This window comes from Prunus mume, unplaced genomic scaffold, assembly GCF_029339155.1.
Source record: "Prunus mume cultivar Tortuosa unplaced genomic scaffold, ASM2933915v1 scaffold21, whole genome shotgun sequence".
NCBI lineage: Eukaryota > Viridiplantae > Streptophyta > Magnoliopsida > Rosales > Rosaceae > Prunus > Prunus mume.
In genome coordinates this window covers 75,036-98,386 of record NW_028296567.1, presented here as the reverse complement: position 1 = coordinate 98,386, position 23,351 = coordinate 75,036, and the positions used below count along the sequence as shown (strand labels likewise).

Genomic DNA, 23,351 nt, shown 5'->3' with positions numbered 1-23,351 from the left:
GTGAATGAGATGGTAACATAAACTTATGGGCGGGGCAATTGATTAATTGAGCAAAGTTGTATGTTTTTTTTTGTTGTTGTCAAAGTTAGGAAGGGAATGGGGTGTTTTCTCACACGCACACTACCAAAGTACTATGGGGGTTCAAACTTGAGACCACTGATTTGCAAATTAAGGTTCTTTTCCATTAGGCTAGACCCCATTCGCAGCAAAGTTATATATTTAATCAAGAGTTAAAATACGGTCTTTATATAAGTAATTAAGAGCTAATTAATTCATGATTGTGTAAACCCATTTGGGCTTGGACTGACACATTTACTTACATGTTAGAGAATAAGAATAAACTGAATGATTTCCATTCTTGACATCTGCATTTATTTACACATAAGGAATCATGAATGTCACATCTCGGGATCGACTCTGCCGTAGAACTCTATTGTCCGCTTTGGGCTCCCATTTCTGTCCTCAAGGTTTTGTTTTTGGGAACTCACGAGCAACTTCCACCAGTAGGTCACTCATCCTGTGATTGCTTTAGTCCCCATTCGCTTAATTTCAGAGTTCCCATGACTCCGAAGCCAGTGAGCTCCTAAAAGACCTCGTGCTAGATGGAGGTGGGCATGTACATATAAGGCACATCACCCCCTCTCTATTGGTCGATGTGGGATGTTACAATCCACCCCCCTTAGTGCCCCGACTTCCTCGTCGGCACACTCGCACCACACGACATAGTGGCTCTAATACTAAGTTGACAGGACCCGCCCGAATTCCTCGGAACCCGAGGCGAATCTGTGGAAATTGGACATCACACCGATGCCGGGCCCACTTCTGATACTATATCATCTTTTCCAAAATTAAGGATAAAGGGCACGAGACTTTCTGCTGAAATTTCGACTGAGCCTCCCCTATAAATTGGACTTTCCCAAATTTCTTAACCTGTGAAAACACAATTTATAAACACAACTGGAGGCATGCACAAGGTATTAATATGTAATTTACATAATAGACCTCTGGCCTTCAAATGATTCAAGGCAGAACAACTAGCAATGTAATTAAGGAACTCAAATAATTTTACGAATACCACTGCAGTCAACATAAAATAACTTCCCAAATTTTCAACCTGCAGAAGGGCAATAATGCTTTCCACAAATTTTCAGCATGCAACAACTACCATCTATAAATTATCACCAGTGGTCTCAGGGGCCTCGGCCCAATATACAATATAATCAAAACCGAACCCAACAGCAGTAATATTTAGGATTCAAATCCAACAACCACATCGAAAACCAATCACATACTCAGAATCGGTCAAACCTTTTAAATATAGTTTATTTCGAGGCTATACTCGGGTGGGACCCTAGGCTACCTACGTACCCTTACTGAGGGATCAAGCCACACGTAGTTCTAAAGTCAACAGTCACAACTTCGATAATATACAAATTTCCTTTCTTTTATCAATTCTTTCCACGCAACCATACCTTATCCAAGGCGTACGTTGCCAAACAACACTTCCCAATCCGGAACTTAGACATTCATACCAGTGCATGGTAATCACGAAGCACAAACTCAAGAATCTCAAATACCATTTGTGATGTCCTTAGCGTCGACAAGGTGCCATTCCGTGTCGGAACACATTATCGTGCCAAAACTTAAGGATGCACACAAGGTGCAGAGTCCACAGGAAATTGAACCTAAATCACTGATACCAAATTGTCACATCCGGATCGACTCGCCGTAGCACGATATTGTCCGCTTTGGGCCCCCTTTCTGCCCTCACGGTTTTGTTTTTGGGAACTCACAAACAACTTCTCAGTGGGTTACCTATCCTATGATTGTTCTAGCCCCCACTCGCTTAACTTTGGAGTTCTCATGATTCCGAAGCCAGTGAGCTTCCAAAAAGCCTCGTGCTAGGTGGAGGTGGCCATGTACATATAAGGCACATCACCCCCTTTCTGTTGGTCAATATGGGATGTTACATGTAATATACGGGTCCCACCTTAAAATCCTTAATGAAATACTTCAAAAACTAAGAATCAGATCAACTAAGTTATATTTCTTCTTATACCATTACTTATAAGTAAACATACCATAGTGATTTGGTGGTTATCACATTAGAACGAGGCTCCATTGGTTTTGGTTTGTTTTTCATTGTTCTTGAATTTATTTTGTTTTTTATTTTCAATTTTATATTTGGGTAAAATAAGAATTTCGAGAAAATATTATTGGTGTTGGATGTGGAAAAAAATTGTTTGAGTCCCAATGAAATTTATATAGAAGTATGGTGATCTTTTTCATTTTTATTAAATATTTTGTTTTCTTTGTAAAACAATATTGAGGCCTTCACATTAGGGGTGGTATTTTAAACCGAAAAACTGAAAAACCGCAAAAACTAACCGACAATTTATCGCAATGAAACCGCAATCGCGGTAAACCGAACCGCATTTACGGTATTAAGAACCGAACCGCATTTGCGGTTGCGGTTGCGGTATTTGATTTTCAAAACTTACGGTTACCGCAAACCGCAAAGTATAGCCATACGGATGATGAAGTTGAATTTTACAAGGAAATGAAACATATGACAACTTGTAAGTAATTAGTTTATTTATACTAATGTTATTTATGCTTCTTCTTATAATAAAATGTACTACACTATGTTGTTTTATTTGTAAATAACATTGGTGCTCAAACAACACAACGGAGTTCTTCAAATCCACTCACCACCAACACTTGAGTTTGTAACATTGGTGCATTGCATTTTCCTTTTAGTTTGTAACTTTAATTAACTTTGAATTGAATTTTTCTTTTTTGTTGTAACTTTAATTCATTTTGCTTTACATTTTCCTTTTGGTTTATAACTTTAAAGGATTTGGAATTGAAATGCTTGAGAAGTTTAACTTTAATTGGAATGCTTGGAATTGTAACTTTAATTTTCTTAGGTTGTGAATGCTTGAGAAGTTGATGAGATTGTGAATTTATATATGTTTGAGAAATTGAGGTTGTGTATTTATTTATTTAGGTTGTGAATTTATATTTTTGTGAATGCTTGAGAACTCGCGGTTTTAAACCGCAAAACGTGGTCGGTTTGCGGTTTCAAAAATCACCAAACCGCAAATAGTCGGTCGGTTTGCGGTTTGAATAAAAATTCGCGGTTACCGAACCGCAACCACCCCTACTTCACACCTAATTTAATCAAACAAGAATGAGAATAACAAATCCGATCTGTGGGCGTATAAGTTATATATAATAAGAAATGTGACGGTTAATAGAGCAGAGATGAAATTGACAATATAGCCTAGAGTAAGTACTTTCACACTCTTGTATGTATGTATGTGTGTATGTATTATTACTAATAATCGGTTTTCATATCAAACTGCTATCAAATGAAAATTCCATACCAAAAGGAAAAAAAAAAGTGGAAAAGAAAAAAGTTACAAATTTGTATATTGATTTTTGTTTGTTGAAAAATTAATACAAATTTATAAATAAACCAAATCCTAGACATGTATTTATAAAAAAAACCCAAACACTATTTAAACATAGAAACACACCCAAAATCAACCCCAAAGTCAACAATTGTATATTTTTTGGGTGTGTTTATAAATGGGTTTTGAGTGTGTGTAATGATGAGTTTTGGGTGTGTTTATAAAGTGTTTTTGTTGGGTTTTTATAATTTCAGCTCCCATTTTGGGTGTTTTAGTGAAACTCCCAAAAATTAATTTATCTGTGATTTTATTTATTTATTTATTTTAAATCCTGTAAATTGTATCGTAACAGTATTCTCTCTCTCTCTCTCTCTCTCTCTCTGTCTCATTTGGTTTTACCCGTGCCTCCCTTATAGCTACCATTAGTCCATTCCCAAAGCCTTCCTTTGTCTCTCTCTCTCTCTCTCTCTCTACAAATATATACGCAGCACCATATCTCATCGTCTTCAACCAAAACCCCACTACATCCCTCTCTCTTTCTGAATCTCTTCCTTACTTCTCATCCCTTCAATCCAATCCAATCCAATCCAATCCAATTCAATTCAATTGAATTTAACCCGCAATCCCAATAATCAGATTCACCTCCAACGCAATTGATTTCGATCCAATAACCTTTCGCTCCTCGATCTATAATTCCTAAATTAAATGTTCTTCGATTTAATTTCGGTTTTTGATACTCGATAATCGATCGGATTGGATCCGAATCGGACCCTGAACGCGTTGCTGGAGATGGGAAGGGCGGGTGAATGAGAATTCTATGACTGCTTGAACCAAATATGCCCGGCTTACCTCAGAGAAATGACCAATTCAGTAATGGGTCGTCGCCCATTTACTCCCTCTCTTCGCCCAACGGCTTTTGGTCCAAGCATCGCGATGATGTTAGCTACAATCAGCTCCAGAAGGTACTCAATTATTTCTAATTTATTCAGTTTGTGCATTTGTAATGGGTTGAGATTGATATGGATCACTTTTTTGTATCGTGTTTTATCAATGACTTTAATGGGCACTTTGAGTTTGAATTGGATCTTGCACTATCAAGCTATCTGATGGAGGTGTTGTTGAGGTTATATTTGTGCGATTGTTTATTGGAGGTCTAGTTTTGATTGGAATGCTAGTGTTTTGTTTATCGGATCCACTCTACTTGTATATATAGATATAATCTTATGATTAATTATGTATATGAGTTGAGAATTGCGTAATGTCTACCATTATCAGAGAGTGTTTATCATCAGCATTTTGTTTCCAAAGTGCTCTTCATATGCGAGGTAAGGACGTATAAAGTAGAATAGAAAGAAATGTTATGATTTTGATTATTCCTGGTGGGCTAGTTGTAATGGAGCATCTCGGTATACCAAGTCTAATGCACCTGTGGTGCTTAGGTCATTGTAAAACTTACAGGCTTGCATGCTAAGGGAACCTAAAACACAGACACACACCGAAACACATGTAGACTCTTCATCCGCACAAGCATGCAACAGGAAGAAAAGTTGTGTTTGTTGCGTCTTGATATACTTTTCGTAGTTACTGGTCCTAAGACTCGGGCTCCTTTAATACGTTGGTGGCTGTAGTTGGGTTTAATAAGAAATTTCCTTGTAGTAAGGATAACATTGTTCAATACACAGATTGCACATTATTCCTTTTGTTTGTGACTATTGATGGTGTGAATAGTCTCTTATGAAGTTCTATTTACTTTTGACAGTTTTGGAGTGAGTTGTCGCCACAAGCTCGGCAGAAGCTTCTCATAATTGACAAGCAAACTCTTTTTGAGCAAGCTCGTAAGAACATGTACTGCTCTCGGTGCAATGGGTTATTGCTTGAAGGATTTTTGCAGATTGTCATGTATGGAAAGTCTTTGAAGCAGGAGGGAACAGATGGGCAAATATCCTGCAACAGATCAAGAGCCTCAAAAAATCATAAGGATGGTGGGTCAAGTATTACTAATGGGTGTCATGATGAAATCCCAGATCCATCTGTCCATCCTTGGGGTGGTCTGACGATAACACGTGAAGGGTCATTGACACTCATTGATTGCTATTTGTATTGCAAGTCTCTCAAGGGACTTCAAAATGTAAGTTCTGATGATTTTATTAATTTTATGAGATTAATTTAGGGTGCTGATTTTCCCACTCCTCTTTTTGTCCACTTACACTCCCTTTTGTTTTTAATACTTTTTACTATAACAAAAAATGGAGTGTAAGTGGACAAAAGAGGAGTGAGTACATACAATTTCCAACAAAGGGAGGGTAAGTGGACAAAAGAGGAGTGGGAAAATCAGCTCCCTTAATTTATTATCCAATTTCATTATAGTAGCTGATGTTTTGCTTGAATCAGGTGTTTGACAGTGCGCGTGCAAGGGAACGAGAACGTGAATTGCTTTATCCTGATGCCTGTGGTGGGGGAGGTCGGGGTTGGATAAGCCAAGGAATGGCAAGTTATGGAAGAGGTCATGGAACAAGAGAAACATGTGCATTGCACACTGCCAGGCTTTCTTGCGATACATTGGTGGATTTTTGGTCAGCACTTGGAGAAGAAACTCGGCAGTCTCTTCTTAGGATGAAGGAAGAGGATTTTATTGAGAGGCTTATGTACAGGTGATTAGCCATTTATTTATCCCTTCTGCTTGAAATTAAATATAGAACAGTGGAAGTGCCAGATAATGGAGATAGCGGAGCAAGTTTCAGTTATTGGACCTGCAAGATTAATACTGATATTGGGGATGTTCAGCCTGGTAAAGTTGATCGGGAAGAGAAAAGTAGCTTAATTTGGAACAATAGATGTCCAATATCAGCTGGTGTACCCTTGAAGGGTCAATTAATTTTTATTTGGGTTCAAGCACCTAGTAAGTATAATGTTGGGTATTTGAAATTCCTCACCAAAAAATATGCAGGTGAACAGTAAGGAGAGCAATCTGTCTTATGGGCAATATTGCAGAAGATACATAATGAATGGCAACATATTCGAAGTGGATAAATGCATCCTTCATATTAACTGAATTTGATGAAGAGTGATATGCTGTAGGTGATAAATTTTTCCTGGATTCAGTAACAGACACCACCAAGACCCCTAAACATTTAAAGATTTGAGTCTTATCAATGTAAAAAGTAATGCATAGCCGTATTGATGAGGCATCATTAATTTAGAAACAACCTGTTTTGAATTCATAGTGGGTGTGGTTTTGTGGCTGTGTTGTATATATATGTATATATATGTTCAGAAAAGGTTTGCCCTGTTACTAATTAATGTGTCATAGGATTGTTTTATTCTTACATCTTTGTGTTCTGGTTGTTCATTCCTAGTTCTATTGCAATTTATTTGAATTATTAAACAATCAGTGGCTTTTCTTTTTGCATAACATCTGGCCGTTATAGGTTATTTTAAATTTGATAGAGTTACATTATAGGTTCTTTATGTCGTGATATCTCCGAAGTCCTCATCAATTACTCTTAATTCATGCTGCACGCTTTATAAGAATTCATGTTATAGTGTTCTTGTTTGTATTAAGATTTTGATGTTCATGTCACAGGTTTGACAGCAAGAGATTTTGCAGAGATTGCAGAAGGAATGTAATCCGTGAGTTCAAGGAGCTAAAGGAGCTGAAGCGCTTGCGGAGGGAACCTCGATGCACTAATTGGTTTTGTGTTGCAGATTCCGCCTTTCAGTATGAGGTGTGGCCTCATATGTTTCTTTAATTTTGACTTTTTCTGATTTCTGTTATGGTTGTTGTTTTCTCTAAGTCATCCATGAGCAAAACTGGTGAGATACGAAATTTTGATAGTGGGGTCACTTTATTTATGCAGTGTTTTTGATGATACATACAGATGATGTGATGTCTATTTTATGTCATCACAGGTATCCGATGGCACAGTCCAAGCTGACTGGCGCCATACTTTTGCCGATACCGTCGGGACTTACCATCACTTTGAATGGGCAGTTGGAACAGGCGAGGGAAAATCTGACATTCTGGAATTTGAAAATGTTGGCATGAATGGAAGTGTTAAGGTCAATGGCCTTGATCTTGGTGGTTTAAGTGCATGCTTTATCACCCTGAGGGCTTGGAAACTAGATGGTCGCTGCACTGAGCTTTCTGTAAAAGCTCATGCGTTGAAGGGTCAACAATGTGTTCACTGTAGGCTTATAGTTGGAGATGGCTATGTAACAATCACAAGAGGAGAAACTGTCAGAAGGTTTTTTGAGCATGCTGAAGAGGCAGAGGAAGAAGAGGTAGTTAAGATCCAGAAAAGCTTATTATAGGCAATTGAGACTTATATCTTAAGGGGTTAAAACTAATGTGTTATGTTTATTTAATGTTTTTTTTCTTCAGGATGATGATTCCATGGACAAGGATGGAAATGAGCTGGATGGAGAATGCTCCCGTCCGCAAAAACATGCGAAGAGTCCTGAACTTGCTCGTGAATTTCTTCTAGATGCTGCAACTGTTATTTTCAAGGAGCAGGCATGTTCATTCTGCTGATAAGCTTGTCTTTGTTTTTTAAAACTCCGCTCCTTGTTTGATTACCTTTTGGGTGATCATATGTTCATTCATGTTATTCTAAAAACTCAGTTAGGTATACAGTTCAGTCTATATAGACATTGTTGTGGATTGTGGAAAGTAAAGAGGGATAATTATATTTGTTATGCAAGGAATGACACAAATTGTGGTGAGGTGAATGGTGTCTAGGGTAATGCAATCACAATGGTGCACTAGTATTACTATTTAAACCTTTTGTTTTAATTATTGAGGAAATGGTATTTAAAGGTTGAAGAACCTATGGTGGGGAAAGAGGAAGAAAAGGAATTTGACTAGCCACAAGTTGTGTACACTTTGTCTTCATAGCAGAATAAGGAGGAACTTCTCCTTACCTACTAATGTGGCTCAACCACAAACTAACACTTGTCCTTTTTTTAAATTCTCAAAGGTGCATTTATTTTTCACTTTAATTATTCTTCACAAAAGAGGCACGTATCAGATTTTGGCTGAGCCACATCAGTAAGCAAGGAGGAGTTTCTCCTTATGGGCAAGGCGGGAAGCATTATCCTTGTTAAAATATTATGGCTTTCGAGCACCAAACATATGTTTGCACCACGCTACGCTGTGCAGTTACTCACTATGTGCTTGTGTAATGCTGGCACATTTATGAGTATGCACGTTGTGTGACTTTAATATTAAGTATACCATGTTTGACCGTGAATGCTATTCTTTCAGGTGGAAAAGGCATTTAGAGAAGGAACAGCTCGCCAAAATGCGCATAGCATCTTTGTTTGTCTTGCACTAAAGCTGCTGGAAGAACGAGTTCATGTTGCTTGTAAAGATATAATTACTCTTGAAAAGCAGGTCTTAAATCTTGTTATATTTAAAGATAAGATACTAGGAAGAAAAACCAGAAGAGCCATTTTCAGTTTCAGGAGAAACACTTCTGACGGCTTTGTACTTTTTCCTACAGATGAAGCTTCTGGAAGAGGAAGAAAAAGAAAAGCGCGAGGAAGAAGAACGCAAAGAGAGGAGAAGGACAAAAGAAAGAGAGAAAAAGCTACGAAGAAAGGAGAGGTTGAAAGGGAAAGAAAAGGATAAAGATAAGAAATGTTCTGAAGCAAATCAAACTCTTGATCTTCACGATGTCTCAAAGGAAGAATCATCATCACTAATTGCTGATGAGGAGCCTAATAGTTCCATTAGCTGCAAGGATTCAGTTAGTGAAGCTGGTGATGATATTCTGTCTAGACCTGGATCTCCTGACACTCCAGATGAACAGTTCCAAAATGATTATATTATTTCAAAAATTGAAGATCCTTGTTATGATAGTTTTGATGGTGAAATTAGCAATGGGAAAAGTGGTACGGGTTCTTTTATAGCTGAACAATCAAAGTTTTCTCGACGGAGATTGAAATTTAGGAGAGAAGTTCAACTTGATGCATCTTTGAAGTGGTCTGACAGGCGCCGATATGCTGCTGTTTCAGATAGTGCTTCTGTGGTTAATAGATCTGAGTCGAGATGTAATGGTGATAATTTGGAGACTTCCTCAAGGGGCATCAATGGATCAAACAGGCAATTAAGAGTGAATGGCCCAAAGTCCAATGGTCGGCATAGTGGTCCTAAGTTTACTGAGAAGTTCCTCTCCCCCAGCAACCGGATGAGTGACAGATATGACTTCCATTCTTGCAACTGTAACAAAAATACTGAATATAGAGCAAAGGTAGAACCCCATGTTTCTGCTGCCAGAGTGGGCTGGGAGACCAAAACTGCAAGTAAGTCGGAATCTGCATTAGATATTTCTAAGCAATTCTATCGTGGTAACAGGTATAACCAAGTAGAACACATGCGTGATAGTTGTGCCAGACCCAAAAGCAAAGTCAATTCAGGGGACAATCCTGGTACAGATTTGCCTCAACCCAGGAAAATTTGGGAGCCCGTAGAGCCAACGAAAAAGTATCCTCGAAGTAACTCAGACTCTGATGTTACCTTGAGGTCATCTGCTTTCAAGTCTGAAGATAAAAACATGAAGTCATCTGGTGACATATGTACAGGTGATATTGTGGTAAATTCAGGTGAAGTTGATGAAGTTAATAATTTGAAGGAATTAAGAAAATCCAGCATAGGAATGGATGTCAGTTGTCAGAACGGATTTCATGCAGGAGCACAGGATTCTATTGACACTGCATTGAATGGAATTTCTGACTCCACAGTCGGCAGCAGTTCTAATTCTGATAACTGCTCATCATGCCTCAGTGAGGGAGACAGCAATACAACCTCGTCAAATCATGGAAATCAGGAATCTTCTTCCACTTCAGATTCAGAAGATGCCAGCCAGAAATCAGGAGGAAAAGAAACTTGTTTATCCATTCAAAATGGATTCCCAGAGTGCCATAGTATGGAGAATAATCTGGATGCAAAGAGAGGGGAGTCTATGGAAAGCAGGGCACTGAGTGGCCCTTCACTGAATGGAGCAGGGAGTAACATTCTTGGGAATCCATCAACAAATATTGCTCAGAGATTTGATAATGGTTTGTCTGCTATTAGTGTGGGTTCTCAGCATCATGGCATGCTTACTCCAATGCATAACCAAAATGTACACTTTCCCTTATTTCAAGCTCCTTCAATGGGTTACTATCACCAAAGTTCAGTTTCATGGCCTGCTGCCCCAAACAGTGGAATGATGTCTTTTCCTCATCCCAACCACTATCTATATGCTGGCCCTCTTGGGTATGGTATGAATGGAAACTCAGGCTTCTGCATGCCGTATAGTCCTGTGCAGCATGTACCCACTCCCTTGTTTACCCCTGGCCCAGTTCCAATTTATCCAGCCATCAATACAGAGGAGCAGACTCAAATTTCTAACCCAGGTGTGCAAGAATCTCTTTATGAAGCTAATACAGAGAGTGTGGATCCATCTGGACCGTATTCAATGCAAGAACCGGCAAGTGGAGAACGAGCACAAGACGATAATTCTGGCAGATTGCATACGAGTAATGATAGCTTTTCCTTATTCCATTATGGTGGCCCTCTTGTTGATCCTCCAGGATGTAATTCAAATCTTATGCCGTTGGAAGAACAGACTGTTGGGGATTTTCCACAAAAATGTTCAGATCATGTTGAGAATGATCATCATGCGTGCAATAAGAAAGAGGCTACTATCGAAGAATACAACCTGTTTGCAGCAAGTAATGGCATAAGGTTTTCATTCTTCTGATGTAGTTGTAAGAAGGTGTGAGGTGGCTGTTCAGGAATTCAGTCTCTATCTTCTTATTTGGTGATGAAGGTTTGTGGTACCTGGTATATGGTACACAATAATCTTCCTTTGAAAAATTCCAATTTTAGCTCATAGTATTTTTTTTTCCTCTTTAGTTATCCAAGTTGTCCCATCGTTTTTTTTTGTCTATTATAGAGAAGGGAGAGTGCTACTATGTTTGAAGATTCTGTAGAGGCCAGGTTTTGTTTTTTCCTTTTTACTTTTATTAAATGAAGAATTTATTGGTATGGAAATTTTCTTTTTGTATTTCAGAGCTGAAACAGTCCCATCTGTTGTACTTGTTTTAGGATTTTGAGCCTCCTAAAACATTGTCAGTTAATTAATTGAAATTTCTTGGCTGATGAAAATAATGGGGCTTATGAGGAAGTTATTTGTCATTTCTTAATGCAAACTTGTTGAGAATCAATGTTTATTTTTATGCTCACTAAAATCGTTCCTGCGTTGTTACCTCAAATTTTTTATGGCTTTGGATTTTGTTTGCCATTCAAGTCATCATTGGCATCCACCTTTTCCAATGGCATATGGCATGGCTCTACACAACACAATTGAAAGCCAAAGGAAAGAAACAACCGAAGGAGAAAAACTGAGGGAGGAGGCTCTCCATTTGTGGGTAGGGTCTAGAGAAGAGAAGGCGGCTCGATGAAGTTCAGGTTTTGCAGAGATAAGATGTGTTTTCGTTTCTTTTAATTAATGTGATGGATGTTGTTTAGCCAAGTCATGCCACGAGTTGGGAAGAGAAGTCGGGTTAAACGGCGTTTTCAAATACTTTTGTACCTGACACATCATTTGGTGAACAAATTTGATTAAACGGGAGTTCAATTCTTGAACAAAAGCCTAACTGAGCAAAAGGCTAATTGGCTCAGTGTCTGGCACTAGGGAAATGGCCCAAAGATAAGAATCTTAAACCAAAGAAAAATAACGCAGGCAGGCAAAAAGGTGCAAGTATAAATTTTCAGTTGAATCCACTGTTTCTTGCACAAGGAACTCTCAAGAATCAACTATCAGTTTCTTGCCCCACTAAACTTTAATACAGCAAGATAAAAACCAGGCTCGTCAACATAGTCGGTTAACTCGAAAGAATGTTGTGCTGCAACTTCCTGTAAAGTCTTCTTCTCAGGCAAGTCAGAAGTTACAACATCTGGATATTGTTGTCGTTGTTGCTCTAAAACTTCTCTTCCTTGGGGATGGCTAATAACCAGTCTTGCACCTATACAAGCAACAGCCATAACTCAGAATGCAACTTCAGGGTGAGCCCTGAATAACATGCCAGGATGAATCCGAGTCAAACAATGACACGTTATCGAGGCTGAGAAGCAGTAGCACAACACAGACATGAATGAAAAGAAAAATTGATACAAGAAAATCACCTGGCAAAAAACACCTTGCAAGTGCTCCAAACGCCTCATCAAATGTAAAGGGCATGGCTGGAAGGAAATAAAGGAACACAACGTCTAAAGGTGCCCACTTATCAGGTACATATATTAATTCTCCTTGCCAACACTTAACCTTGTCATATTTTTCTTTAATGCCAGCTAACACAAAAAGTGAATCATGGACAACAAGCAAGAGATTGCAGGGTGATGATTCAACCACCCGATCCACAAATCCTTCGGAACCAATTGAAACCATAACTCTTGAAGTTTCTTCAATTTCTCCCGCAGATATAATGCGATCAATGTTTAGGTTATAATCTGGACCAGAACTGAAATCAGCGGAATCAAGAAAGGACCAGTCTTTCTCAGCAAAATCGTCGAAGTTGATTACAGAGACTACTCCTTCATCCGGTGGAGCTGTAGCACCACAAAATGATCGCCGAGCACGCAAAGCCTGATGCGGAATAAAAGGAAAGGAAAGAGAAAGAGGAGAGATGCAACGATTCCGATAACAGACACGGTTGGGGAACGTATAATGAGGTTGTCTTTGAAGACAAGGTAGCAACTGGAAGCTAGGTAGAGGAATGCAAAGGGACTGCGATGAGAAAACAGAATTCATTGCAGAGAACAACTGAATTTCCTTTTGGGATGCAAAGGCTTAATTATTGATAAATCAAAATGAACCGAAAGGGTTTCTGCTATTATTTCAAAAGTAGTTTGGTTCAACTAGTTATCACAACCGGTTACACTAATCTTTTTATCAGAACCCCTGCATATAAGAAAGAAGAAACCAACTATTGTCAAGCCTGAAACTGAAACTTAAATACTCAAACCATTCAATTTCAGACTGATAATAAGATAATTAATTACTCAGTTCTAAGCTAACATCAACTTTGTTTCAGGCATTAAGCAGAAAGGTACCACAAGCATTTTTGAATTGGAAGTTTATTGCAACAATCATTAGCTTTTCTGGAACAACCAGGCCCAGCAAAAAATGTTCCTTTTACGTTTCAGAACCTAAGAAAAAACAAGAACATGAAACTCAGTGTTCACATTTTTCTCTTTCGCCTCCATTTTCCAATGAAGCAAACGCTGTGTGCAAATTTGTTGCATGAAAGAATTATACAACTAATAACCCAGAACTGGAAATTTGAAAGCACAGAAAGAAAACGAAGAGAGAAGAAGTTCAAGGCTTTGTCTGATTCAACGGAATTTTCAAATTTCTTTTGTTTTAGCTGATGACCAGAGCCAAATCCACTTACCCAACTATTCCTTTGAACCTCAACGGCGAATGCAAGCTGAGAGCCTCTCACTGCAAAGCCCTAATCCTAATTCCTCTGCCTTTAAACCCTAACAATTGTGAAGTTGGACTTCCACTGTCACCACCGCTACTTTATCACCAGAGCCGCTTACTGTAAAACCCAAGCTCTTCTAATTATTGCCATTTAAAAAATAAAATAAAACGTTTTCTCCGAAAAAAAAAAAAAACCCCCAAACAAGCAAATGATGCCAATCCTAGTTTTTAGGTCAATCATTTCCTTGGTTAAATTACAGGTCAATGCAGTAATTTCATTTTATTTTTGTATATAAGAAAAAAATAAGAGTACAAAGAGAAAGCGGTGGTAAATCTTTGGTTAATCACCAATGGTCCAAAATTTCTAGATTGATTACTCATTTTATTTAAAATTTGAAGGAAAAAATAGACATTTTATGGTTATGCTTATTCTTGTATCGGATATCTATTTACTATACAAGTGATAATCTAAAGAACTCTTAAATATTATAATTTAGACTTATAATCTCCCTAATGAAGGGTCCCTAAATGTGGTGGTTAGAGCCACAATAAGGGGCTATATCATTTCGGGCTCTATATTGTTTTATGATGTAATTTGGTTTGAGGACACCCCAAGTGTTAAAATCACAAAGCCTTCATGGTAATATTTCAGGACTAAAAACTAAATAATGTATATATGTATCTCACATTCACACATATCTCAATCACCAAACACAACAGGGCATTGTTTCATGTGGAACTCGAAATTAAGCATGGCTGCTGGGGAGCCTGCTCAGAACAGAGTGCTCTGGCTTGTGGTCACATTCATAATCGAGATGAACGAACGCCCGTTCGACTTCTGGGAGCTCTTCAATCTTGATTTGCAATGACTCTCCAATTGCATGAGCTTCTTTTAAAGGCAAATCTTCTGGCAGTTCTACATCAACCTGTTTTTTAGAGGAAAATTCTGGTAAGGACTTGGGAGGACAGGAACTAAAAAGCAGTTTTGAAATGAAATATGCCTTAGAATATTTTCTTAGAATATTTTCGGAGAATGTTTTGAGAATGAAAGCCAAATTGTTCTTAACGTTTTGAAGAATGTTTTCTTAGAATATTTTCAGAGAATGAAAACAAGAAAGCAATTTGCATTTTGAAATGAAAATCGTCAGTAGATTAATTAGAAAACATATTCAGAAAACAAAACAATGAAAACTTGTCTGGTAGTACAATTTGAAATAATAATATGTGAGTTCTTTTTATGAAAATGTTTCCCATGAGAATGAAAACAACTTTTTTCTGTTTTCTACAAGTACACATGAACTTGTTTTCATTTTATGAAAACATTTTCAGTGTTTTCTGTTTTTGGGCTACCGAACGTGTTTTGGCCTCTTTTTTTTTTTTTTGAAAATAAAAACAACCCTTTAAAACGTTACCGAACGGGCAACAACTGGTTTACAGCGGCTAGATTTCATGAGAAAAAGAAATGATTGGTGTACAAATTAACACTAGAAATCAAGTTGAACTTAATACTTTAACATTGCACCTCAACGAAATAAAGAACCCCAAACGTGTAGGCACGAACTGTATCGACACGTCTTATTAATCTGTGGTGCCTTAGGATGAGGTATGTCAATTTCTGCAACACTTGAGGAGGAGCTGATTGTCCAACCAGAGAAACTGCATGAAGAAGCAACCAATAGAATATCAGTGTTCCCCGCTATAAAATTATTCCGAGTCTTTATCTATATGGCTTTCAATCAAAAGCACAGAACAACCTTTTGTGTGTGTGGGGAAGAGAGAGAGAGAGAGACCTGCATTTTCTAGCACAGTTCCGGACCAATTGGAAATTGTGTAGAATGCTAGGATGATAGCCCCAACAGGGTCAATCCACCAACAGAATATATCACCAAGAACAGCAGCAACCAAACCAACTAAGTTTGTTACCACATCAAAATAATGATCCTGGCAAGCATCAGTTTGAGTAATGCAGTAAGATCACAAAGCAGGAGGAGCAAATATGAAGTTTTATGTGTTATAAATATGTATAAACCTTTGCGTATGTGCGGACAATTGTGTTTCCAGAGCTTCTGCAATAACACCAAAGGACAAGTTTTACTCCAGTAGCTGTCAGCATGATGGCATACAACCAGATCAAGTTTTCTGAAATCATCTTCTCAGAAGGTTTGTCCTTGATCAGTTGTTCAAGGGCCTGGATAAGCACTTGAAAGCCTGCACTGGAGTGAAAGGGCTATAGTGTATGCCTTCAATTTTTCATATAGTCTTAAAACAGAACTTAAGTGAAGAAAGAAAACCCATTAGCACATTTTCAAGGATTCTAATGCAAGTGAAAAGATTCAGCTTCATACAATTATGGTTGCCAGTGTTCCAGTTATATTTGAGGAGTTGAAATTTTGCTTAAACTACTTTAGTCTCTGTTTGTATGGCATGAAAATTGAATCTGCAGGAGACATATGCCCCTTGATGAAAAACATTTGGGGGTTATTTTTTGAACATGCAAATGAATAATTTGTGTAGCCTAAACATATATATTTCAACAGTACAATGGATCATTTTCACTGAACTTCCTAATATTATGATAAGGTAGAGGCTAGACCACATTACATACCAAGAGTAGCCATGACAGCCGCGAATACAACGATGCCTACTGGTTGCACTCTCAATTTCCCAATAGGGTACTTGTAGATATTTATGTTTTTCATGGACAAGTGTGTGAACCAAAGTATACCACCAGCCATAAGATTTAGCAAAGAATCTAGTGTTGATGCTGCAATAGCTAAGGATCCACTCTTTAGTGAAGCGTATACCTGCATTGCATAAAAACAAGAAGGGCTTTTACTTAACAATCAATGACTAACATGAAATCTGGATGAATTTTATGGAACAGTTGGCTCATTCTTGTTCAGGAAAAGATCTGCTTTCTCAGATTTTCTGAGAATAAGTTCGGATAGTTGAGATGCTGAAGTGCCTTGCCTTTTAATTTGCAGAATACTAGCAAAGCTGCATAAGGAATAAAATATATAACCTTAAAAGCAAGCAGAAAGATGTTTGCCCAATTAGAAATGTTCATTGCTTTCTCATGCTGGGCTTGTTCTTTTCGATCTTCCTCTTCATCAATGACATGGGGTGATTCTAGAGAGTCAACTTCCTCAAAAGACCTTAGGGTGGCAAATTGCTTCTCATAGTATTCTCTTTCCCCTAATACAAAAAGAAACTCATTTTTAAGAGAGGGGAACATATGTTTTATATTGTAAGTATCATCTTAGAGAATGTTCATTAACCGAAAATGATCAAAACTTCCAGATTTACTTTAAAAATCACTTAACTTAAACATATAATCATAATCAGAAAACAATTTATCTTCTTTTCCACAACCTCAATACCGTCTTTGTCGATGACTCAGTTGTAGTTTACTCAACTGGTCACCTCATTAGCTCTATCCAATTGCTTGATCTATTTTAATGATTCTTCCAGACAGACTACAGAAGACATTCAAAACCATCATTTGTTCTGATATTTAGTAGTACTACATGATTACAATATTTCAGACAACTACGAACATCGTTATTCGAAGTTAAATGGTCCATCCTTTTCTGTTTAAAATGGACTGCATGCAAGTGACCAATGCTGTTAATAATCAATCAAATAACTCCCATATTTCAGTAGCACAAAAATATCTAAATCTTACTGACACCAAATAAGATTCTGCAATTTTAAGGGTATTATCTAAATCCAGGATAAAAACAAGAACCGAGAGATAGTTTTGAGTTACCTTCTATCAAGCCAGTGGTTTTAGAAAGGTTAAGATGGAAAGGGGCCTCAGGATCGAAGCCAGACCGAACCTTGTCAGGCAATTTGGAGAAGAAATCACATTTCATAGCAGCTACAGAGTTACTGCTTCCAACTAAACCATGTTTGTTGGCCCTTTCATCTTCACATGACAAGAATGGGGTCTTGATCATATGGTTCAAGCCTCCTTCCATTGTACTCAAAATTCAAGAACTACCAATCTTTGATCCTACAGCAACAAACCCATCAATGCAATTACAGGTAGAGACAGAAATCTTTTTGTAAATAAAATTGAAAATCTTGTTCGAACAAGTTGCTTAATGTAGAGTCTTAGCTAGATGGCGACTGCTCCTAAATTCCGATACCCTAAAGGATTGGATATTGAAATTCGTGCTGATTATGCTGCTGGCTGATAGTCCATGCATATCCATTGCATGCAATACACTTGTTTGATCTATTAAGATTTTATATTATATCCGCCAACACCTCTCAAAAATTTCAACAACAGCTTACTAGCTACTAGTACAAAACAAATTGTATTGATATATAATATGGCGTGTTCTTCATCTTTCTTTTATGGCTTGAGAAATAATGTTTGTAATTATTTTCCCTTTTATGGGCTGCAATTGTCATATTAATGCTGTGGTCCAATCAATCGACAATTATCATGTCATGCATGGATCGACATGATTATGGGATGACGCCACTCAATCAAGTAAATTCAGGGGCGAAACATAAAAATGTGGCCTTCAACCTTCTATGTACATTTATGTGATTTTTTTTTTTTTGGAAAGTATATTGAAAAAAGATTATACGAACTCAAATTCAAGATTAATTGTGACATACAAAAGAGAAACAACAATATCTAAAGAATTCTAGTAATAGGCATACATAGAATTTATCTACGGAACCATTGATATATAGCACATCCATGCACCACAGGCACAAATTAGAATACCAAACCCAACCTTATTTAACTAAAACCTAAAAGAATACAAAACATGTCTAGAATTCAAAACCCAAAAGAAACAACACAACAGTGGCAAAAGCCAAGCCAATAGCTGGAGCACTGCTTAGAGTTGAGCTTGGTGACATCTCTACAGGATTAGAGGCCGAAGGTGATGAGGATCCATAAGGCGACGACGGGCTTGGACTTGGGATCAAATTTTCTGGAACAGGCAGAGAGACCTTGATGTCAACCTTTTGTCCGGCTTAGCAATGGCCAGGAGCACCACAAAGAAAGTAATAATGGGCGGGCCTTTTAAGGGTAATTGTGTCAGAACCAGAGGTATAAGATGAGATGGCAGATGTTGCATTGCAAGATTCAAAGTCTTGATCAGAAACTTGCATCACGTTGTGGAATTGATTGTTGTAAGCAAAAATGAGAGTGTCGCCGACGTGAAAATCTTTTGTTGAAGCCCACTTGTTGTAATCAACAAGGCCTCTCGAAGTCCACCCATCAGAATCTCCAACTCTGTAAACAGAACTAGAATAAGCACCACTGAACGCCATCATCACAAAGAAAACAAGAGTAGCAATGTTTCTGAAAGCCATGATCAGAACAAGCAGAGCAGACTAAAGAGGAACAAATTTAGAATGAAAAGAAAACTCAAATTTAGTGTGTGAAAGGTACTACGCACGGCCTTGCATTTATATAGGGTTAGGTTGTGTTGTATCCGAGTCCCATTCTGAAAAGGTTTTCAAATACAACCTCCTTTTTTTGGCATGAGTTTCCAAATACTACTAGCAGTAGGAAATAAACATCTTTTCATAAATGGATTAATATAAGTAGGCGCAAGGCCCAATTTATAAATTTTTTTTGGAATAACTTGGTCCAATTTTTCAATTGAATACTCATTAAAATAGAATTGTACAATCCAATGTCAAAGTGGTATTTTTAGCATGTAGAAAAATAGTTGAAATTCACTATAACTGAAATGTTAAAGTTCAAGTGGAATAATATTTCTCCTTTATGCTATCATTTTTGACTGTTTGACCTTATGATGTTATTGACCCTCCAAATAATCTAGCCGTTCAGATCTCTCCACTTCAACATTTATTAGTTTTTTTTCTTCTTCCTTTTCTACCCTAAAGACACCGTTAGTTTAATTTCTCTGCACACCCAAGTTTACTAAAATCGCTAGAAGCATATTCATATTCATTCATCTCCAATTGGTCCAAGATATCTCAACTTTAAATCAGAATCGGTTCAAAAATAAATTATGAACGTACAAACTTGAACATATTTGAAAACTCTAGCCACTAGAGAGAGAGAGAGAGAGAGAGAGAGAGAGAGATTTAGATCAAAGGGGTTTTCCCTCGGATTCCGTCGGATCTTCGGTGCTTTTTGGCTTTTGGTAGACTTATGTCAATCTACTCTTTTCAATTGGTAAATTCAGGGACGGACCCAGGAATATGAACTCGTAGGGTCATAGTGTAAAAATTCAAATTTTTTTTTTAAAGATTAAAATAACATTGAAAATGAAACAATAGTACATTCATTCATAATTCATGTTAAAAACAACATTACAAATTACAATTGGTCACGACGAGCTTTCATATTTTGAAAACGTAGCATTATAGCTTCATTTTCAATACAATCAAAAACATGTCAAACAAATAAGCAACTCAGTGTTTACCCTATTAAAACGAGCATCTAACTCCGTAAGTTGCTCATTAATGACATAAATAAAGAGCTTCACACAATAATGATGACGAAAACGGTTCACTGATCATGTAGGCGAAAACGGTACATCAATCAAAGCCCTAGAACTAAAGTAATGAACTTCATAAGATTTTGAAAAAATTTCTACTTGTCCTTAACTCAAGAGCGAAGATTGGTTGAGCAAGTTATAAGTAAGCAACGGGATTATAACAAGAACATGAAAGCAGCTTAGCAGGATGAGGTATTTGGTTGGTACTTGGTAGTGCATCTTAGGAGTTGTTATTGATCAATTATTTATTTCAAGTAGGTAGATTGCTACTTGGCTGGCAATGGTGGTGGTAATTTTCAACAGGTAGATCCCTTAGGCTTTGGTTTTCACTCCTTGTTAGTCGTTTAAAGAAATTTTATGTAATCAAAGGGTCTATTATCACTACAATCTGTTTTATTTATTTTTTCAAAGGCACTGGACCAAAAGCGACGTCGTTTGGCGAGTCTTTAAAAATTGAGCTGCTGGTCCAAAGCAGCGCCGTTTTGGTGCGGTATGATAAAAATTAGCTGGGTTCAAAAGCGCGCGTTTTGGATCAGTGATTTGAAAAAGACCTGCAGCTCCCTGTTCATCTTCTTCTTCCTCAGTTGCAGCTCCTCCTTGATCATTCATGGGGTCACACACAGGTTCAAAGGACCTTCTACCTTACGTTCATGGAGTCCATAGGTCGTTTGACCCCATTATTACTGTGGGTCCGTCCACAGGTAAATTTATTGTCTCATATTTGGGTTGTTTTTTGTTATGCCTCATCTTATGAGGTTGCTCTTTGAGGTGTTATGACCATAGTCATGGTAGATCTACTACTCATTGGTGCATTGGGGCCATGAAGTAACTAGGTGGCACTCTCTACGTCATGTACTGAAGGAAGATTACCGGAAGTTAGTTTTTCCTTTTGCTGGCGTTGTTTTAGTTTTTTTATTATTTTGGTTTAGTTTGTTCAATAAAATCCAAAAACTCCATGAATTTTATGTGTTTTTTCTCTTTTGATTCTAGAAACTTAGTTGAGTTTGCTAAGTATTCTTAGTCATCTCTCTATGAGAGTCATACCGTTTAGCTGCTAGTTTTGTCCTTAATGTCATTGGATTAGATTCGAGGAAATTATGGCAGCTGAGGGGATTATAGAAAAGTTGTTTTCGAAAGTGATTGTCTCTAAATCGTTTCAGTTTTTCAGCTAGCTTAGGTCACTAGGGAAGTTTTATCCATGTCTGCCATATTATTATTGGGATGGCTCCCTTTACAGTATGTGTCCTTTGTACTATTATTCATATTGATCTAATAAAATTCTATCACTTTTCTATCATAAAATCGATAGAAGCAAATGTAAACCGTTTGGTGAGTGGTGAGTGGTGAGTGAAATTGCTTCTATTTTTCAAAGAAAAAGAGATATATGGTCCTCCAAACTGTGGAATCACAAGAGTGAAATTAAACTCTGTTTTGTTCTGCATGTAAAGAGAAAGTGGTAATATACTTCAAAACTATATATAAAAAGGGTAATGCTAGGGTATAGAGAGATCCAGATAGGCTCATGTTTTATATAGCATTACCCTCTTTGTATTGAAGCCAATTATAGTTGGTGCCGTTCCATGTTTTGAGCCGCAATTTTGTTGGCTGCATGGGTATAGAGAGAGATCCAGATATAGGCTCACAGTCCATGAAATTTGACTCTACTCTGGTCAATACCACTATCCGTTATTCTTGTTCTTCTTCTATACAAAATAATCTCGATGTATTTTGAGAAGAGAACCGAACCAGATAAGGTTGCTAACTCTTTAATTGAGTGTAACCAGATGAGGTTGTTGAATCATTTTTCCATTGGAAGAACCAAAGACAAGTTTCTTAAAATCCAAATGAGGGTGCAATAATCAAATCCCACATCGGCTGAAATTAAAATAGCAAACTAAAGTAACGCGTAGTAAATATTAGAATAATATATTGTAATTGATATGAATGACATTAGTATTTTTTAAATTCTATAGATAATAGTTGTCTAAATTTTGTTTTCAAATTTTTAGTCTTTTAAAAATTGTCCCTTCTCTGAAAATTTTCTCAGTCTGCCATTGAACTTGAGGGGGAATATTAGAATAATATATTGTAATTGATATGTTATTATTGTAATATGTTAATTATAACCATACATAGAGTAGTTACTTGATATAGGTAGATAGATCCAAATCAATCCCTAGGATTGGGGATCACGCTATTGGTAGTATATATTTTGCTGTACTCTACTATTGACAATACAACAAAACCTTTCAACCAAACATTCTTTACAGTAAACAGTAAACTTCTTCATCGAAACATTAAACTTAGAAAATTACACAAATACTAAAACTGAAAACCTTATTGCAAATTGATCCTAATCAAACATTACATTGCTTATATCGCATGCCGTTGACTGATGAGCCTTCGTTATTATTTTCAAATTCCCAGTGTCATTAATATGATTATTATCAGAGGAAACGCGAACTTGGATCCGGTCGCAAAAGTAGCTCGCAAATCTGGGCAAGGGAGTTTTCTGGTCGCTCATCAACTGAGCCCTATACCTAGACCAAACCGAAAGCTTAAGCCCGAACCTGAGCGACAAAGTTGTGGTGTTGCCATCCGAGATTTCTTTGACCACATCATTGGCCACGTACGCGCTGAGCATGGGGAGTTTGAAACTGATACCTCTTTGGTTCCTCTTGGATAAAGCGAAGGGGACCAAGGACGTCGCTGCGAGCACCACGAGTTCCTTCTCCTTTTCCTTGTGCCGCTGCAGCCGCTCCCTAATATGTTGGTAGCCGCTGGGTCTGTAGAAGAGCAAGGCCTGGAGGCTGTCGCAGTTGATGTCCCACTTGTGGTTGGGATTTTTGGCAAGTAGCGTCAGATCCCAAGTTGCGGTTAATTCGGAGGAGGAGCCAGTCGCATTAATGTGTGGGTACTGTAGGGCAGCTGAGTGGACTCGGAACTCGGGGTTAAACCCGTCC

At 37.6% G+C, this 23,351-nt stretch overlaps 3 protein-coding genes across 4 annotated transcripts; 1 reads left to right on the top strand and 2 right to left on the bottom strand.

Annotated features, from left to right (window-relative positions):
• The first annotated feature begins 3,795 nt into the window (after positions 1-3,795).
• LOC103339393 (uncharacterized) lies at positions 3,796-11,571 on the top strand. The gene is made up of 8 exons (XM_008242676.2): positions 3,796-4,378; positions 5,176-5,544; positions 5,808-6,067; positions 7,000-7,141; positions 7,326-7,697; positions 7,798-7,929; positions 8,680-8,808; positions 8,918-11,571. Exons 1-8 carry the CDS (start codon positions 4,253-4,255, stop codon positions 11,159-11,161), a joined length of 3,774 nt encoding a protein of 1,257 aa, XP_008240898.2. The 5' UTR covers positions 3,796-4,252; the 3' UTR covers positions 11,162-11,571.
• Positions 11,572-12,139: 568 nt separating this feature from the next.
• On the bottom strand, positions 12,140-14,151 carry LOC148914313 (uncharacterized). 2 transcript variants are annotated; one of them, XM_089043738.1, is made up of 4 exons: positions 13,857-14,032; positions 13,516-13,611; positions 12,589-13,363; positions 12,140-12,428 (listed from the first exon to the last, which is right to left on the bottom strand). In XM_089043738.1, exons 3-4 carry the CDS (start codon positions 13,211-13,213, stop codon positions 12,223-12,225), a joined length of 831 nt encoding a protein of 276 aa, XP_088899864.1. In that variant the 5' UTR covers positions 13,214-13,363; positions 13,516-13,611; positions 13,857-14,032; the 3' UTR covers positions 12,140-12,222. The 2 variants fall into 2 exon arrangements, with proteins under 2 accessions (XP_088899864.1, XP_088899863.1); XM_089043737.1 differs by lacking the exon at positions 13,516-13,611 and having other exon boundaries at positions 13,857-14,151.
• Positions 14,152-14,634: 483 nt separating this feature from the next.
• On the bottom strand, positions 14,635-17,868 carry LOC103339390 (metal tolerance protein 4). The gene is made up of 7 exons (XM_016796191.2): positions 17,658-17,868; positions 16,911-17,083; positions 16,494-16,692; positions 15,918-16,096; positions 15,679-15,829; positions 15,411-15,544; positions 14,635-14,814 (listed from the first exon to the last, which is right to left on the bottom strand). The coding sequence occupies exons 1-7, from the start codon at positions 17,866-17,868 to the stop codon at positions 14,635-14,637; spliced, it is 1,227 nt and encodes a 408-aa protein (XP_016651677.2).
• Between the last annotated feature and the right edge of the window lie 5,483 nt (positions 17,869-23,351).

Excerpts from the sequence above, each read along its gene's own strand:
- LOC103339393 (XM_008242676.2), top strand. The coding sequence starts at position 4,253 with ATGCCCGGCTTACCTCAGAGAAATGACCAATTCAGTAATGGGTCGTCG. Across the intron at positions 4,379-5,175 it reads GCTACAATCAGCTCCAGAAG|TTTTGGAGTGAGTTGTCGCC; the intron begins GTACTCAATTAT and ends TACTTTTGACAG. Across the intron at positions 5,545-5,807 it reads CTCTCAAGGGACTTCAAAAT|GTGTTTGACAGTGCGCGTGC; the intron begins GTAAGTTCTGAT and ends TGCTTGAATCAG.
- LOC148914313 (XM_089043737.1), bottom strand. The coding sequence starts at position 13,213 with ATGAATTCTGTTTTCTCATCGCAGTCCCTTTGCATTCCTCTACCTAGC. Across the intron at positions 12,429-12,588 it reads TGCAAGGTGTTTTTTGCCAG|GTGCAAGACTGGTTATTAGC; the intron begins GTGATTTTCTTG and ends TTGCTTGTATAG.
- LOC103339390 (XM_016796191.2), bottom strand. The coding sequence starts at position 17,868 with ATGGAAGGAGGCTTGAACCATATGATCAAGACCCCATTCTTGTCATGT. Across the intron at positions 15,830-15,917 it reads TTGTCCGCACATACGCAAAG|GATCATTATTTTGATGTGGT; the intron begins GTTTATACATAT and ends GATGCTTGCCAG. Across the intron at positions 14,815-15,410 it reads GGGTTCTTTATTTCGTTGAG|GTTGATGTAGAACTGCCAGA; the intron begins GTGCAATGTTAA and ends TCTAAAAAACAG.